The sequence below is a fragment of the Eretmochelys imbricata genome, chromosome 6 (assembly GCF_965152235.1).
Source record: "Eretmochelys imbricata isolate rEreImb1 chromosome 6, rEreImb1.hap1, whole genome shotgun sequence".
In the NCBI taxonomy this organism is placed as follows: domain Eukaryota; kingdom Metazoa; phylum Chordata; order Testudines; family Cheloniidae; genus Eretmochelys; species Eretmochelys imbricata.
This window is the reverse complement of record NC_135577.1, coordinates 118110940-118129513: the sequence shown is the minus strand read 5'-3', so window position 1 is coordinate 118129513 and position 18574 is coordinate 118110940. Positions and strand designations below refer to the sequence as shown.

General features: G+C 40.4%; 1 protein-coding gene across 1 annotated transcript in view; it reads left to right on the top strand.

Moving 5' to 3' along the window:
• The window catches only part of SYNE2 (spectrin repeat containing nuclear envelope protein 2), a 245662-nt gene that overhangs the window by 350 nt on the left and 226738 nt on the right, over positions 1-18574 (top strand). The window contains exons 2-7 of the mRNA XM_077820573.1: positions 11651-11712; positions 14746-14841; positions 15252-15329; positions 15422-15514; positions 16038-16219; positions 17988-18184. Coding sequence (XP_077676699.1) covers positions 11651-11712; positions 14746-14841; positions 15252-15329; positions 15422-15514; positions 16038-16219; positions 17988-18184 — 708 coding nt within the window. The remainder of the gene's footprint in view (positions 1-11650; positions 11713-14745; positions 14842-15251; positions 15330-15421; positions 15515-16037; positions 16220-17987; positions 18185-18574) is intronic.

The window sequence follows — 18574 nt, the reverse complement described above, 5'->3', positions numbered from 1 at the left end:
TTTTCTGTAGCTGAACACATGTTACTGTAAACAATTGTCAAGGAAAATATTAAAGGGTTACACAATTCCTATAATTTATTATGTATCTCTGCAAATTAAAAAATACCTTTGCTTGCCTAATTTTTATGTGCTATTAGTGGAAAGCACTAAAGAGTCTTTGCTTTAGATAATACTTCAGTCTTGCTGCATTTTCTTCTTATTTCTTGTCTCCGTCCCCTGTGGATATATATTTCAGGGCCTCAATGAGCATAAAATCTCTCTGGCTTCCCCACAAACTCATTAAAGACCAGATTCTGCCCCCCTCACTCACACTGAGTCACACACTACAAAGCAAGCAGTCCCCTTTATTTCATTGGGACTACTTGAGTCATAAGGTGCTGGTCAATCTGAGTAAGGGAGGCAGAATTGGGCTCTAAAAATGATAAAGCTAAAGGTTCCTTAACCATTTGTTGGAGTGTGCAGGACTGAGAAGAATTTCTTTCCCCCTAAACTTGTCTCCCTGGATAAATTTTGGAATGTGTTTTTGAAATAGCAGTACTTGTCTTGCACATTAATAGGGAGTTTTGTTTAAATGTTTATGGTATGCTATGTTTCCTTGCTTGGTTTCTTTGATAGCCAATCCTACAGTCTTTCTGCATGCAAAAACTGATCTTGATTTCAGGATCAAGTCCATTACAAAGCTGATTTTTCAGTTTTTTGTCTGCTGTAGGGGGAAACGGGCTGCATCACTGCCTGTAAAAGGATTTCACAATGGCTCAGTTATGGTGAAGTTACTCTTTGATTTATTTGTGGGAAAACATTGAAGACAGATGAACCTGGTGCAAAAAACGAATCTGCAAAGTGTCTTCTGTCATCCTGATCTGCACAAATGTTTCTTGAGCTATGAATTGTAATTAATTACTATTTACAATGATCTAAAGCTAAACTTCTTTCTAACTGATATCTTTTCCTTTTGCACTTGACTTCATTACAGTCAGAATACATCAACGGACTAAGAAGTGAGACCCTGGTAGAACCTTTGGGGCAGAATTACAGAACTGGAAATATATGCTTAGAAGCACTAAAGACATATTTCTTAAGAGAGTAGACAGAAACCACTAGCCTTGAAATCAGTAGATCCTCAGTAACAGATGGCAAGTGGGAATAACAGGGAAATTCAAGAGCAAACACTAAAGCTAAGAGTTTTTCAGAAATAGAAGCCTAAAGTTAAGCTTCTAGAAGTAAGATTTTCAAAGTGTCTGGAGATTTTGTGTTTGTCAGTTTTTGGGTACTCAGCTTGAGACACCTTAGAGAGGGCTCATTTTCAGAGCGTGAGGGCTCAGTACTTTCTGAAAATCAGATCACTTATTTAGGTGCTTAAATATGGACTTAGAAGTCTGTCATTAGGATGTTGTTTTTGAAAATCTTAATTCTTAACTGTGTGATTTATGTTCACTTTTGTATAATGCACAGGTTAAAAGAAACTAGTGTGTATCTTTTAGTTTTGGAAAAAGAAAAAAACTGAGCAGGCATGTAGTCTGGGTGACTAGCCTTGATAATACATTCAGAAGTCAGTACATTACTTTACCTGGAAGGCATCCAAGGACATCAAAACATTGATCTAATCTGGTTGCTATAGGGACAAAGTCAATAATTTTTCCAGTCAGTCTTGGTCACAGCCAAGCAATAGTTCTAATAGTGTCAAAGGAATATTTAACCATTCTACTAATGTATGTAAGGACCAAATTCTCAGTTTAGATTAGATGAGCAATTCATTTTAGATTGTAAACTTAATGGGGCAGTGACCATCTTTTTGTTCTGTGTTTTTACAGTGCTTCGTGTAATAGGGTTCTGGTCTACGACCTGGACTTCTAGGTATTACCACAATACAAATACATAATAATCAGCTGGTATAAAATCAGTGTAGCTCCACTGAGTGATGGTTTTTATGTGTTTTATGAGAACTCTGTGATATACAACATGCAGAGCTACAAAAAGATTTTGAAATATTAAAATTACAGGTTGTCACACCCCATGGCCATCAAGATTATAATACGAACTTTTGTTTAAATTAATGTTAATATTAATTTGTTAAATTAATATCAGCATTCTGCATTAGCTACTGAACTTTTAGAAAGGAAAACTGTTCAAGGTGTGGCAACTTCCCCTAAAATTGTCATACTTGACCACAGAAGAAAAGACATGGTAAAAGAAAACTATATGTAAAAGGAAGAAAGGTAACTTGGTTCATAGTGAGTCAGTCTTTGTAGTTAGATAGTTTAAGAAGATATAAATTAAGTTTAATAAAGCTTGAAAATGTTGGATCAGATTCTAGGTACAACACAGGAGGTGAGGAGAGTGGGAAGGATGGTGCAAAGGTGACCTTACACCCAGTATTGCCAGTCCCAAGCATTCACAAATCCTGCTCCAAAATCATGAGATTTTAAAAATCTCATAAATCATATTTTTGCTCTCTGTTTTTTGAGTCTTTAGAGTGTCATGTTTTCAAGCTTTACTCCACAACCATGGAAGGGCTAAAAAGTTTTACTTATTTATTTATTTTTTAAATGAAAGCTGAGATTTGTATGTAATCACAAGACTCCAGCAGCTGGGGTTTTAAGACACCAACTCTTGAGAGACTCTTAGTAAAATCACAAGATTTGTCAATGCTGTACACCTCCAATATGCTCTACTGCTGCAGGGTCCGATGTGGCATGCAGCATACCTTAGAGCAGCCTCCGAGACTGCTCTAATGTGTGGTGGCTCTGCATAGCCACTTAAAGGGGATGCAGCCAAGTCTGGAACTGGACCCATTGTACTGACTGGGTATATGTTTACAATATTTATCATTCATGTAGGAAGTGTTTAATAAATGAGGGGCTGCTCCTGCCAGGGCAGAGTGTATTGGAGATCATGCCCAATACATGATGCATTAGTTAAAAGGATATTGCCTCTATTGTATTTATACACGGTGCCTAAATCAGACAGTCGCAAACTGTGGGGCCTGGCCTCCTGTGCAGTGTTTCGGTGGGACCTAAAACTCTTGCTTCACTGGTTTATTTACACTCTTATAACTAAAAGATGGCTGCCTGGGATTTTGTGTTAGATTTCTGTGTTTCCTTCTTCCAGCTTCAGCTAAGGGTTCTCCCATGCACTCAGCACAGCTGCAAGGGCTGAGCAGATGTTCCTCTGCAGTGACTGCTCCTGGCCGCCAGGTGCCATTCCACTGACAGCAGGGGCTGTCTTTCCTCTGCTCTCCTCGCATCCTCCTTGCAGATGCCCAACCAGTGTGATACCAGTGAGGGAGGAGGCAGCAGCCAGTTGCCCCCGTGCTTTGTTGGCAGGGTGGTGCAAGGGGCAGTCTGCTGCCTAGCCCCCTCCCAGTAGATGTTCTGCTGGAGGCCTGGTCCCATGGAGGAACTTATAGGCTGCTCTCAGGTTTCAGTTTGGGTCACTTTTGTCCTCTCTAGACAAGCTGTGGGCATAGAAACCAGCTCCTCTCTCTTGCTGAGCTGTGCTGCGGCCTTTAGTTGCTCAATGCCCTTTAGTACCCAGGTATGCCACAAAAGGCCGATATACTATTATATGCAAATGTCTCTAGTACATGGGGGGGGCGGCCTGGGCTCATTTCCTTTGATACAAGCAGGGCCCGATGGTAAAAGGTTTGGGAGCTACTGGGCGAAGCAGCTCTCATGTAATCCAGAAGTTACCTTGAAATGAGGAGAGGGTGTGAGGGCGGGGTGTATGTGTGGTGGAGGTGAGCAGTAAGATATGGCAGCTGGGCTAGTATCTGGAGCTGATTAGAAGCTTTTCTCTATTTGCAGCAGGACATTTTATTCATTTCTTTGATGCAGGTTAGGATGGGTTGGTAAGTGTCCCAAAGGACACACCTGGTCCTTTCCCCAGCTCACCTTTTCCAATACTAATTACTGTCAGGAAAGCCTGGAAGCACAGGGGTGGTAGGTGTGAGCTCCCTGCTGAACAAGCCTAGGCAGGATACAGAATTTACTTTCCGTGCTTGCTGAGCCAATTTGAACACCAGCACTGGAGCGTAATTCCCCTTCTTAACGCATTTGAGGGCCACTTAACCCTGTGATTCTGTGTTGATAATAGAAATAAAGACAGGATATCTCTGAATATGAAATATGCTGTTGAGTTCTCCAATTATACGCTGCTCTATCCTTTTCATGGAATATAGAAAAGGATTAAAATGATGGTGTATGGCCAGTGGAGTGTACAAGTTACAATTTTTTTTTTATTTGTAGAGTTGATTGGTGGTGGCAAATTTACATAAACAGGAGTAATGTGTTCTTTTTAGTAGGTTGCATCATGTTGAGTGTCATAGCATCAGTGTGACCCCAAAATTCCACTACACAAATAGTTTAGGGAGGATGAGAGGGTTGGAAAAAAAAAAAAGCAGGTTTTCAGCCTGTTACATTTTGGAGCTAAATACCAAATGCATGGATGTAGCCTTTCAACAGTTCATTAGCAGAGTATGTGCTCAGTTGTTTTCTTTATTTATTGACATGTATATATTAATATTTGATGGTACCCAAAAGGATGATGATATAAGAGGATGAGAGCAGAAACTATTTTAGGTGTGTTTAATAATTTAACATATTGCAATGATTTAATTTAATTCAAATGTGTTGAATAGTCCCTGAATGATTAGGAAGAAAGAATAACAGTGTGTTTTCTGTTTACTTGAAACCTCACAAATAGTGATAAGTGGATAATTTTTTCTGCATTTTATATTAGAGTACATGCGTCTTTCCAAAATTGCCTTCTGCTTATCTGTATCTCCTTTATTTTACTTGCATGAGTATGTACCTGTCAGGTGGACTTGGTATTCCAGAGATTGCTCAAACTGGGAATTCCTAGATGGTAATCCTCTGGGGTCTAACCTAATCCCTGGTCTATCCAGATTGCTGTTTTATTACAACTAGGGATTCTGGATTTTAACTAGAATAGGAAAGAGTCCATTAAACAACACTGGCTCTGTTTTGCACGAGTCACTTTTAAAAATGGAAAAGTTCCTATCAGGGGACTTACAGTGAAATTTACATCCTGTTTATGGTATCTGCTGTAAATCCCAGTATCCTGTCTGCAGTTCACTTCTTGATTGCACATAGCAACTGCATGGCATGCGGCCTTTTGGTATGTGGGCTTAGGATGCAAACAGTAAATGAGATGTGCTAAAAAAGTTTGTATGAGTATTTTTCTTTCACTTTTCAAGTAAACCTATAAAACAATTGGTCTAAGAAATTACTTGGTATTATAAGAGCCAAAACTCAACACTGAAAATGAGTAAAATAAACTCTCCTACCCCCAGTAAAGAGGAAGGATGGTCCAGTGGTTAGGATGCTAATCTGGAATGTAGGAGGTTTCCTGCTCCAGAAGAGATGTCCTGTGTGACCGTGGGCAAGTTACTTAGTCTCTCTGTGCCTTAGTTCAGTGGCAATAATAGCACTGGCCTACCTCATAGGGATGCTGTGAGGATACATAAAGACAGAGGGGTTCAGATACTGTACAATGATAATGGGGCACATAGAAGTACCTTAGATATCTAGATAGATAGAAACCTAATGATCACAAAGCTCAGTATAATGAGTCTTCCTGAGTTGGTGAAGGTGTCTGTGGACTGGAGAATTTGCTTTCAATTTCTGGGAATGGGAGGTCATAAGTAGGTGGTTTGGGGTCAGGGGCTCACATTTACCTGCTGCACAGAGGGGTGATGTGATGATTAATATCTGTGCAGCACTTTGAACACATAGGGCCTGATCCAAAGCCCACTGAAGTCAATGGAAAGACTCTTGTTGACTTCATTTGGCTTTGGACAGGCTCATAAAACTTGATGAAAGTATCTTTATTACTGACTGATAACACTGTACGGGTGGACATTAGCATCAGCTCTGGAGACTTCTTTTTCTGCCTTCCTATTAGGAGTGAATGAAACTGCATTGATTGGTGGAGGGGAATGGAATAAATAGAAATCACTGTTTTGAATTTCCACCCATATGGCAAATGTGTAATTATTTTTCTAAAAGTGCAGGAACTTACCCAGCACTTCCAGCTAACTGGAACTGTGAAAAGGAGGGGAATGGGCGAGGCTATGCTAGAGGTAATTCTTCCTGTTCAAATGAAAATGGTAATAAGATAGAAATAAATTAAGTTGCAGGATTGGTTCAGTTATTTTAAAATAATGTAATTTAACTGTTTAAAATCCATATCTCTAAAAAATCATGCAGTATCAAATACTTCATTGGCTGTGATGTCCCAGAGATCCTGCTAATGAATAACCTGTTCAGTATGTTCACTGTATCAGAATGTTTTGACAAGCACTCAGGGCCAAATTGTGGCCATCTTGTGCTGGTGCACTGTACCACCACTTCCTGCATGCAGGGAGAAGCAGGCTCTTCAGTGCTGCTACGTCCCACCTTTATGCAGCTGTGCAGGAAAGGCTGGGAGAAGGTGGGAAGAGGGCATAACTTAGATTTCTCCCCTTCCACATGCCTGGTGGTGTAATTACACCAGCATTTGAGGGTATGTCTACACTGCAATGTAAATCCAGGGTTAGTAGAATCAAGTTAGCAGACCCTGGGTTTGTTAACCTAGGGCTTGAGTGTCTACACTCATTGAAACCCCAGATTAGGAATTGTTGAACCGTGGGTCACAATCTGGGGCTCCAGAGTCTACTCTGCATTATGTATGCCTGAGTCCAACCACCCATATCCCAGACTTCCTAGCACCCTCCCAAAATGTAACCATTCCATCCCTTTGTTCATGGTGCAGCATGATAAAACCTGACTGTCCACTAAACTAGACTGTCCGGAGGACAAAGAAAGGCAGTCCTTAGGATTGTGGGATAGCTTTGGTGGACTCTTAGAGTGTGAATCCAATGGGGCTGTGTCTGCACAGCAAAGCAATAGGGCTTGAATCCTGGGTCCCGGCTTGACTCAGGCTTGGAACTTCCACCCCCGTGGGGTCCTGGTATTCTGGGTCTGAGCCCAGGGTGAGTGCAATCTGTATGTTGACGGAAGGGGGGTTAGATTTGAGCCTGAACTCAAACCCTGGGCTTACAATGCAGTGTAGACATACCTGAGTGTGTGTGCTGTGACAGATCTATACCTATCACAGAGTATTCCTTTCCTGGAGCAGCGGGGAGACCAGCTGGGAGATTGCAACTCCTTGACTCTCACTTTTTCCTTTGGGATGCTCTTGAAACAGTTCACCAATGCACTGCCCTATACTATGTACTAGATCGCATGCCGATGACCTAGACTTTACTGATCAGCCTGTTAAGTAGTGGCTGTGATTGTCCATGTCAGGACATACTAGTAAGTGTCCAACAGTTGCTCTTTAGCATCAATTGCTGTATGTAACAGATTAATTATTATTGTTCCCCCCCAAAAGTTATTCTTTAAAGACTGACTTTAAAAAGCAAGAGAAAATAAATCTGAGATTTTTCAGGTGTTCTCATATTGTCAGATGCATGTATGTCTCATCAGCTCCATTTTCTGGCATGGTAAGTTTGGGCACTGATTTTGCCAGGGGTGAAGGAAGTGCTGTATTAGTTTTTGGATAGCTTTATTTATTCTGGATCAGTTACCTTTTGAAAACTAGGGCAGGATAAATCCAAGGCCGTTTAGAGTCCTATTAAAATGGCCAACAAAGAACTCATTCATACTCCTAGAAATAAAAATCCTTTTTAATGAACCTCATGATAGATACAAGAATTTGAACTTTCATAAATCATTAAAGCCTTGGAGTCTTAGACTAGCGGAAATACACATTCACCGTAAAAATGAAGAAATAATCATCTGCCACTCTGCTAGGAACATGTCTAGAGTAGAATGTGTGGGGTGCATGGGCAGATGTGTGTATACTGATCTGAATGTTGTACTACACCTGGCTACTATCCAAAGAGCTCTGTGAGCTGTTGGCTATTCTTGTAATAGAGCTTGTTGTTGATTCATGACAGTTCTTTTTGTGGGTCAGGAAAGTAAACCAAGCTGTAGGCTAGATATGTGCTCAATCCTTACGCAGCCCCACAGGGTGTAGAAAGGAGAAAGAACTCCTTACCCCCATCTTTGCATTGCTTTCATGATGTCTGGGCACAGTGGCAGCTGTAGGCTGCAGGGTCTGCACCATAGGTTTTTCCCTTGGGAACAACTGGCAGGAGAGTGAGCAGGAGGGATGGGGAGTAGAGGGAGCCAATGTACCCTGCATAGGGGGGAGAATATCTGACACCATTAAATGGATTATTAAATTACCTGTCCCCAGTTCAACATGTGAGACTAGTTGCCTAAGTAAGGACTATTCCCATGAGAAAATATTTGCAGGATCAGGCCCATATTGTGTAACACTTTTGGAGATGAACATCAGAAGCCACTGGCCTGATAGATGCAAAAGACAAGTGCAAAGGGCTTAATGTGCCTCACTGTCTCTCAGAATCAGGCCCAAAAGCTACTTCTCTGGCTCAGCAACAGCACAGTGTGTGTGAGCTAGGGGTGGGGCAAGAAGGGAGATGGAACCACTGGCTTTGGTGAAATATTGAGTCTTGGGTATACATTCCTTTTCAAATGGTAGAAATACCAGCCGTGCTTGCTTGCTACAGTCAGTAGCCACCACCCACTCAAATTTCAGTTAAATAATTGGCAAAGGCTCCATGATATTTTTGCAGCTTGAAATATAGCAAGGGGGTATGGCTTGCTTATGTGCTAACTTGAATCCGATATCTTGGTGTTGTTTACCTAATTCCTAGAGCAGTAGTGATTATGATTTGCCTCAAATGCTGTATTTCTGTGTTTTATGTTTTTAACGTTATCCCTTTTTCAAAATAAAAATTATTTTGATATTCTATTTCTGCATGCACACAGTCTCCTCTCCTTTTTAATTTAGTTTTAATGTTCATTTTTAAAAAAGTGAACAATAATATAATCACGAGAGAAAACAGAGTGCTACTTACTTGGCTGTGGTGGAGTCAGGGTAGTACTATTACAAATACTAAATACAAAGCATGATGGGTTATGGAGAACCATAGAAAGATTGTTTAGATGTATCATGCAAAGTATTATTGATGTGCAGAATATGAATATTTAATTCTGGGCAGATTTAGTATTAAGGCTTTGGTAGATGATCTAGAAATATGAACCAGAATTCACTATCTACTTCTTTAGATGTAGATCCTGCACTGAGCTCTGCCCCTTTGTCCGTACAGAGTCTCACTTAATGGAGCTCTGTATGGGTGCAGAGTTAGATGCTAGTAAAGCCTGATGCACGACTGGGGCTTTGGCATGGGAATTTGTGTTAGCTGTATTCCATGAGCATAATAAAAGCACTTGCTACACTTGTGTGAAATGGGTTTCATTTTCTCAAGCAGAGCAGTAAAGCTTTTTTTGTGGGCATATGTTCTGGGATCTTTCTGCAGGAGAATGGCTGGATTTTCATTGTAGAGTAATTCTGCATTTGGCCTGCAGTGCCAAGTGAACAAACCTTCTCTCATATTTATCTTTTGGATTATTTGTGCAGTCATATAGCAGGAAGGCTTTGGGGCACAAGGGCTGTTCAGTTTCACACGATCCCCTCTGCGAACATTTTTGTTTCTACCAGTTGCCTACTGGTTTAGAATCTGGACTCATTGCATGGTTAGAGATAACTCCATCCCCAAGATGGTTGCTAGGTTTTCAGTGCCCACAGAGCCCCTCCTACCAGCAGCCCATTGCTCTCAGATCCAGTCACCTTCTGCTTCATAGTGGGAGTTCTTGTTGAAGTCTGTGTAGGGGCAGGCACAAGTTGGGAGCTGTGCACAGGGCACTGCAGTGACTGCAGAATGGTCTTGGACAATTCTGTCAGGCCATCTTTGCTCTACTTTCCCCTCACACATGAGGGAGGGGAGGGCCCTCAAGACACAGCTCTCCCTGTCCCTTCCCAGGCAGGTATTGGGCTGGCATCCGTCCCCTCACAAAGCTTGGCTGTTTGGGGAATGGTGTTGGGAATTGTGAGGTGGGGGGCTTTGGAATTCACCAATTCCCAACCTGAGGGGTAGGTCACAGACAGCCTATGGGTGGTATATCCATTACTCCTCTGCCCCCTATATGTAGGAGTTCTGGGCCTCGGGATCTATGTAAGTGCAGATCCCTAAACCCCTCCTCTGCTCACTCCTCAAGCAGACACTCCCTTTCTGGTGCACTGAGGCTGCAGAGGGCCCCGTGCATGGTCACTCTGCCTGCACCCTCTCCTAGCGTCCTGCATTGTGTCAGTGATGTGGAGATCGTACTACTGGCCCTCCCGATCTGGATGAAAATCATACTTTGCGGATAGAGTTTGTTCCCTCTGCTGGGCTGGTACAGTGTGATCTCCCCTACCCTTTTCAGTCTGTTTTGACTAATGTTCTAGATACAACATTACACATCTTAGCTAACAAGAGCACTAGTTTCAAAATGTCCCACGAGTGTGCATACAAGTTGGAACCAAGAGAGAGGGATAAGTGCCATACACATGTCAGCATTTGTCCTAATTAAGTGGCCAAGTTAATTGGCCTGGTTTAATCATCTTTCTAGTTGGATTACCATAGGTCTGTTACCGTGCATCTCAGATTTCATGGCTTTAATCAGATGGGTTGCAGGTAGTGGGAAAGCTGTCAGGGGAGAGGAAGGTTGGTAGCAACCTAAGTTGAATGAAATATATGCCTAAAGCCTGGGAGGGACACCAGAAAAGTCAAAATAGATTATGCCTTTAGATTTGTTCATGCAGCTCCCACTACCTTTAATGTGAGTCATGTGAGAGCATTTGATAATAATTGTAGTTGTATGCCAATTAACATACTATTCCTATTAGCTATACTGTGTAAAAATGAAGAATTAAATACAATTAGATCTTTGGGGGGTTCTTAATGGGACTTAGACACCTAGGGGTATGTATATACGGGGACAAAAGCGCGGTAGCACGGCCTTGACTTGCAGGGCTCAGGCTGTGGTGCTAAAAAATCGCTGTGTAGACATTTGGGCTTGGGCTGGAGTATGAGTTCCCTCCTCCCTCACAGGATCTCAGAGCTGGGACTCCGGCCTGAGCCCAAATGTCTGCATAATGATTTTTCAGCTTGGGAGCCTGAGACCTGTGAGCCCAAGTCAGCTGACCAGGACCTGCTGCTGGTTTTTTATACCTGTGTAGACAAACCCTTAGTGATTTTTGACACTTTTGACAATTTTACCCTAGATCTGAACTTTTAGAATTGCAACAGTAGATTTATGCTGACAAAAGGCCTAAGGCATTTGAGGCACATTTAGAAATAAGTTGAGGCCCAAGCTGTTTTAGACATATTGTTTTGTAGGCTCATTTGTTCATTTTACTATTTGCATTAGTTGAGCTTTTAAAAAAAATCTTAAAGAACATTAAGATTCTTTGTGTGGATGGACCTTTCCCTCAGATAAAGCCCCATCAACTCCAGAAGAGTGCGTTTTCTGGTTGTGAAGCTTTTGGAGATGCTTTCATTTTTGAGTGGAGGAAAATACCAGTTAGATTCCAGAAAATAATATTAAAATCCGTATAAAAACCCACTGAGATAACTGAAGACAGAACTTAGATTTGAGTTGGAGTCCATGTTTCTCTTTGAAAAAGTGAAATAAAAATAATTAAATTGTTTTATTAAGTGATTTTTCTTTTTTCACAGTGGAGCAGGAATGTATCCAGAAGAAAACCTTCACTAGTTGGATAAATTCACAGTTGGCAAAGGTAGGAAAATGGTCTGTGGAACATAGTTTTGTCTTATTGTCTTGCAATAATGAGACCGTAGTTAAGGTTGCATCAGAAATGCTTTTCAGGTTCTGTATCTCAAAACCCTTTTTTCTGTAAACATGCCATGGGATATTTGAAGTAAATTTCACTCACTAATTAATATGTGTGAGGAATGATCTCCAATGTGTATTTTTTATTGATTTATTGTTGTTTATTTAGGAAATTTGGGAAAACAGGAACAGTGAAAAAGCCTGATTCCCCCGCTTCCCCCCTTACATTTGATGCCCTCTACTGTCATGTGAGCTGTAACATTGTGACATTGGAGGTAACCACTCATCACTCACCCTTCCCCAGTTCATTTGCACGCTTGGGGAAAGTTACTGTTCCCCTTGTTAGAGAGACAAGGTGGGTGAGATAATAGCTTTTATTGGACCAACTTCTGTTGGTGAAAGAGTCCCTCACCAAAATTGGCCCAATAAAAGCTGTTACCTCACCCACCTTGTCTCTCTAATATCTTGGGACCAACACGACTACAACAACACTGCATCCTATCGTCATGGCAATAGCTGCCTTTGATAACTGATTTACCTCAGACTATGGTAGGTCACAGGAGTAATTGTAATGGAAGCATACTGTGTTTGGATAAGTTCCTGTTGTGCTGTTTGGGTTTGTACTGTTTCATTTCAAGGTTAATTGTTTGTTACTTTCCTCAAAAAAGGTTACATGAATACAAAGCTACAAAATGACAGCCCCTTTTCTGTGCTTCTTCTGGTTTTCCAAGGGTTTTATATGACTACAAATTAATTTAATTACTTTGAATATATTTGTCGACATGACACTGTGTGGTGAAATGTGGCACTTCACAAAGATAACAATGGCAATAAAATGTACATTGAAAACAACAAAGGTGGAAGTGCTCTATTACAGTAACTCCCTACTTAACGTTGTAGTTATGTTCCTGAAAAATGTGACTTCAAGTGAAATGATGTTAAGCGAATCCAATTTCCCCATAAGAATTAATGTAAATAGGGGGGTTAGGTTCCAGGGAAACTTTTTTTTTTTTTGCCAGACAAAAGGCATTATATACATTTTAAACAATTTTAAATAAGCAATTTAATACAGGTATTAAACAGTCTGGCAGCCCCCCATCAGCTCCCCTACACCGCCCCCCCCCCGCTCCCTCCAGCACCTCCCGCCCACTGGCAGACCCCACAGATCAGCGCCTTCCCCCTGCTCCCCCCACCTCCTGCCCGGGGCAATCAGGAAATTCAATAACAAAAAAGTTTTTGTTTAACGTTCTTTAAGATTGCCTTCCTCAGTAAACAAACCATACAAAATAAGAAGTACAAAGTTAAGGATATAAAAGGATTAAAAAATTGCAAAGTCAAGCATTATCAAATTAGGAAATGCCAGAATGAAGGTCGCCCAAGGAACCTTAATTCAGTGCCCCTGTGGTATGATTGTTATATAGTCTTTAATTACATGCAGAAGTGACTTTGTGAAGGGTTTGGTGTAATTGACTTGCCAAGCATCACATAGGAACTCTGTTACAGAGGCAGGGATAGAATCCAAGCCTTCAGGGTGGCATTGAATTGTCCTGACCACAAGACCTTCCTTTGTTTTCCTCCGGCCTCTGGCTCATTCACTACACACCTACCAACTTCTGCAGCAAATGAGGCAGGGGTCCTACAGACAACAGGCTCCTTCACTACACAATCCTAATTCATCCCCAGAGCAGATCCATCCTACGCCCTGAACAAACCAGGGTTCTGTGTAAAATAATAATAATAATAATATGGGATCATGTAATTAATGACTGTATCGTAATGCATATGCACAAGTGGGCTGAATTAAGATTGCATGATCAATGTTCGTTCTGGCATTTCCTAACTCAAGAATGCTTCACTTCACAAACTTTTTATTCTTTACTTTGCATTTCCTAATTTTTTATGATTTGTTTACGGAGGAGAGCAACCTTAACTCATGTTAAACAAAGTTGTTGTTTTTTTGATGTTGCTGCTGTTTGTGAATAAATTTAGAACTGTACTTTGGAGAGCAAAATGTAAAAGAATGAATAAACCAAACAAATTTAAATATTCATGGTTCAACAGGGAAAATTAGCCTGGAAAGGTATGTTTAATAACATGCACATGGCAGAGACGGGTGTGTGTGGTTATATATTTGTGTGGTGTTTTTGTTTGGTTGGTTGGGGGTTTTTTTGGTGGTGTTATATAGGCATTATCATAGGCTGTTTTATTGTTGTATATTTGTGCTACACTGGAATGCTTTTAAAACATTGTTTTAATTCAGTGAAAGTCAAGGATTAACAGAAATGGCTGCAGAGGAGGCAGGTACTTGTAAGCTTTCACGAATCTGCTATGTCAATGCATTTTGGTCCTGACCTGTGGCGAATGAACTGTTTCAGTGCTGGTCCCTTCTTGAGCACAGTGTGGTTTTATGAAGTCTGCAAATAGCAAGCAACATTGAGGTCATTTTCATTTATCTCCAGAGTCAATATTCAAACCTTAGGCTTCATTGGTGAAAAGCAAGAACATTAATCAGCTGCTTTTTCTGACCTTCATATTTTTCAAAATTAGTTACTGGAAATTTTGCATCAAAACTGAGTTAGCCTCCTCTTCTTAGCCTCCCTAAAGGCATAGCTAGAAACATGATAATTTTGGCCCCAGTACAGGAAAGTGCTTTAGTGGGTGCTTCATTCCACCCTTATTCGGGAAAGCATTTAAGCATGTGCTTAAAGTTAATTGGCTTTAATTACTTTAAGTTAAGCATATACTTAAGTGCTTCCCTGAACAAGGATGCTTTCTTGAACTGGGGCCCTCAGTTTTAAAAGAAAACTATTTTCTATATCATTCTGTTGAAATAAGCAGAAAAATGGTAAGTGGAACAAAAAAGAGGGCAAAAAAATAAAACTTTTTTTAAAAAAAGAAGCAAAGCATTCAGTGGTATTTTGCTCAACGATGATTTCAGAATTCAGTATATAACTTGCATCTAAATGTATTACTTTTGCAGCATACTCCTCCTTCCGTTATCTCAGATCTATATACAGATGTCAAAGAAGGTCGTGTGCTCTTGGACCTGCTGGAAGTACTTTCAGGTCAACAACTGGTAAGATAAAATAAAGGAATGAAATCCTGGCTTTGGCCTAAATCCTGTAAAGATTTATGGATGTGCTTAATTGTAAGCATGTGAGCAGTCCCACTGGAGTCAGGGGGTGAGTATCCTGTCACACCTTCCACTGCCAGGAACAACTGTCTCATGGCTTGCAGGCTCTGTCATTCAGAATCAGCTGTCCTTGTTGCAAGGGCTAAAGCAACAAGAACTTACTGGCACTGTGCTTGAGCTGACTGCTCACAAGGGTCTTGACGCGGCAACATTTAAGTCAATGGAATGCCATTAGTGTCAATGGATGCAAAATCAGACATCAGTCTTTGCAGGATTTGGACCTTTATTGGTGAACAATCTAAAATAAAACATTGTCACAGCTGATAGAGCAATATTTTTGCTTTACTTTGTAGCCACGGGAGAAAGGATGTAACATGTTCCAGTGCAGAAGCAATATAGAAAATGCCTTGAAATTTTTAAAGAACAAATCAGTGAGTATTAAAGTTAACTTTAAAATTCACTCTTCACACCAGTTTAGTTTGTTGAACATGTTCCTTCTTTAACAGTGATCCTCTTTTTCCAGATCAAGGTCATAAATATTCATGTTGCTGACATTATTGAAGGAAAACCTTCCATTGTGCTTGGCCTAATTTGGACAATTATATTACATTTTCATGTAAGTATTGCAGTGATGTGAGAAAGTATTTTTAATAGAGAAAAACATACAAAAAATTGTGGAATAAAATGGTCACAAAATGAGATGAATTATGCATAAGCACAATGTATGTCTGAAGTGTTGGCTCAGAGAAGAAACATCTAATATGTTCTAATTGTACATTGTAGCTGCTTCTCTGAAATGGGTACTAGGGTCCCTGTTAGCTGAGCAGGATATGATTGACAACAGTGTGATGTGCATGTCAATATTTTTTTATAACTGGTTTAAAATCATGGGCCAGATTCTGCCTGAAGGTATGTGCACAGGAGAGACAGCTATCTGTTCTCTGGTCTGGTGCCTGGGCCTGGCTCAGTCTGTAGCAGCCCAGAGCTGCAACAGGGAAGGTTCTTCTCAACCCTGGACTGGAGCATGCTCAGTGCAGACAGAATCTTTGGGGAATTAAACTGGGCCACTCTGACAAGCCTCTTCTGAGCAAGTGTGAACGGTGATTTTTACATTGTTAAACTCTCCCCGTTTCTGGTAGATTGAAGAACTTGCATGGACCCTTGGTAGTAGTTATAATCAGCCATCTCTTGATTGTTCGAGTGTTGTCGACTCATCTTCAGCTACAAGCCCACAGGCAAGAAAAAGAGGTAAAGTTAAGAAACGGTGGAAGATATCTGCTAAAAAGGCCCTCCTGTTGTGGGTGAAGGAGCAATGTTCAATGTAAGTACCATGAAAGCGTATAAACTGTATCTCATGTTTATTTTTACTGTCACCCTATAAAGGCGCTATATTTTGTCTGTTTAATTTCTTAGTGATTGATTACTAGGTATAACAAAGAAGTAGCACATTAGAATCTGGTTGACATTTCACATCAATTCTAACAAAGCTTTGATTTCAAATTTGGGGTGTAAATATGTTGACGTGCGTCCTTTAAATATAAGAAGTTGGAGCTAACGTTACAAAGAAAACACTGATAAATAAATTGACTTGTTTGGCTTTCTTTTTTATCAGCTGTCTCCATTCTTTGTGTAATGTGCCTACTGCAATTCTTGCATGCTTTGCCAGTTTTAATCCTGTTGGATTAGCATTTACTGGTTCTCTTAGTAACAAAGTTACACTAATCGTCCAAGAATTTGTTGAACAAAAAAAAAAGCAGAATGCCTAGAAAAGAATCAGCATCCCAGTTCATGCATTTTCCCCCCAGAGCATTGCACAAGCCAAAAGAGAGAGTTTCATGAGCTAAGGACTTTTTATAGAGTTAAGAAGGCTCAGGCTCTGCTCCAACAGAGATTTATACACCTGCTTCACTTGACACACGGCAGGTCATTCCATTGACTTAAATGAGAGTGCTAATCATGTGCATATGATTTTGCAAGATCAGGGCTTTACATTTGAATTTCCTTGAAAAGCCACTGCCTCGCACAAATACATTTTAAAAAATATTACCGAAACCTCAGCCCTTTCTTTCTAGCTCTCCAGGTTACCTTTTCTGGTGTCACCCCACTAATCTTCCATTCATGTTAGTGGGAGGTTAGAGTGTTCGTCTGCAAAGCAGGTGCTTTCTGCTGGATGTATATACGGGACTTGTCAGGAGTTGAATCTTACATTTTCTATATTTTTCATTTGTTTTATTAAGGCTATGGGGTTTGCATGTAAATGAAAGCTCTCTTTTTCCTAATCGTCTTTCTTTTGCCTGTCTTTATTCAGAAAAGGTATAATCTATTTGATTGCGATTAGAGTGGGTTTAACATATCAGTTACTGCTATAACATATATGTAAGACCAACATTGGTTTTTAAATCAATGGACCCTCATGTTTTAATCATGAAAGATCAATGACACCCTGCATCAACCCCTGTTCACATACCATCATATCCACTATACACAAACTGTTTTTTGAGGAGTTGTTTTCTCAGGACTCATTGTAACTGATGAATCTTCTATGTACATCAATGTATCATCTAGACACCAGATGCATTGTAGAAATTGTGGGATCCCTCTCTAAATATTTTTTTCATTTCTCTAGTCCTAATTCAGTTGAACATTTTGGAAAAACAACAACTTTCCAAAAGTAATGTAATAAATTTAAGGCTGGGATTTTCAAAAAGGCCTCAGGTAGTAAGATGCCTGACTCCTATTGGCTTGTTGTTTTTTGTGCTGTAAAAGGCATTGATAGATGCCTTAAATGTAATAAATAAAAAAAAGAAAATTTGGTCATCCAAGTGCCATTGCAGCACATAGCAAGAAGTAAAAGCAGCATGATACTAAGCAATGAAAAATATTTCAGTTTTTAAGTTTGTTGGACTGATTATATTGACCGTGCATAATGGGGCTGACTCAGCTTCCACAGAATTGGAAAGATTCCCAGTAACTCGAGTGGGATTTGGATTAGGCCCAGTCTGACATGGTTTACATTGTACTGATAACTGAATATTAAATATTTTGAGAAAACAGAACATGACATTTTATTCTTTATGATTTTGGGGCAGGCATGGATCTATCAAAGTGGCAGATTTCCAATCAAGCTGGAGGAATGGACTGGCTTTTTTAGCTATCATCCATGCTTTAAGACCAGATTTAGTTGACATGGACAGAGCAAAGGGTAGAACCAACAAAGAAAATCTGAAGGAGGCTTTTAAAATTGCAGAACATGAATTAAATATTCCAAGACTTCTTGAACCTGAAGGTAAATGATCTGTTTTGCATACACTTGGTATAAGGTCTGATGCTGATACTGTCAAACCAGTGTCTGTTCATAACAGAGGATACGTCTACACCGCAAAAAAAATCTATGGCAGCGAGTTCTAAAGCCTGGGTCTACGGACTTAGGCTCAGGGCTCATGCTATGGGCTAAAATTACCAGTATAGACATTCCCACTCAGGCTAAAGCCCTGTGAGGGGACTGGGTCTCAGATCCTGGGCTCCAGCCTAATTGGGCTGCTATTTTTAGCCCTGTAGCATGAGCCCAAGTCAGTTGAGCTGGAGTCTGAGACTTGCTGTTGGGGGTTTCGTTTGCAATGTACATGTACCCAAATAGAATTTTTAATGTTTAATCACTGTGATGACTGGGGGGTAA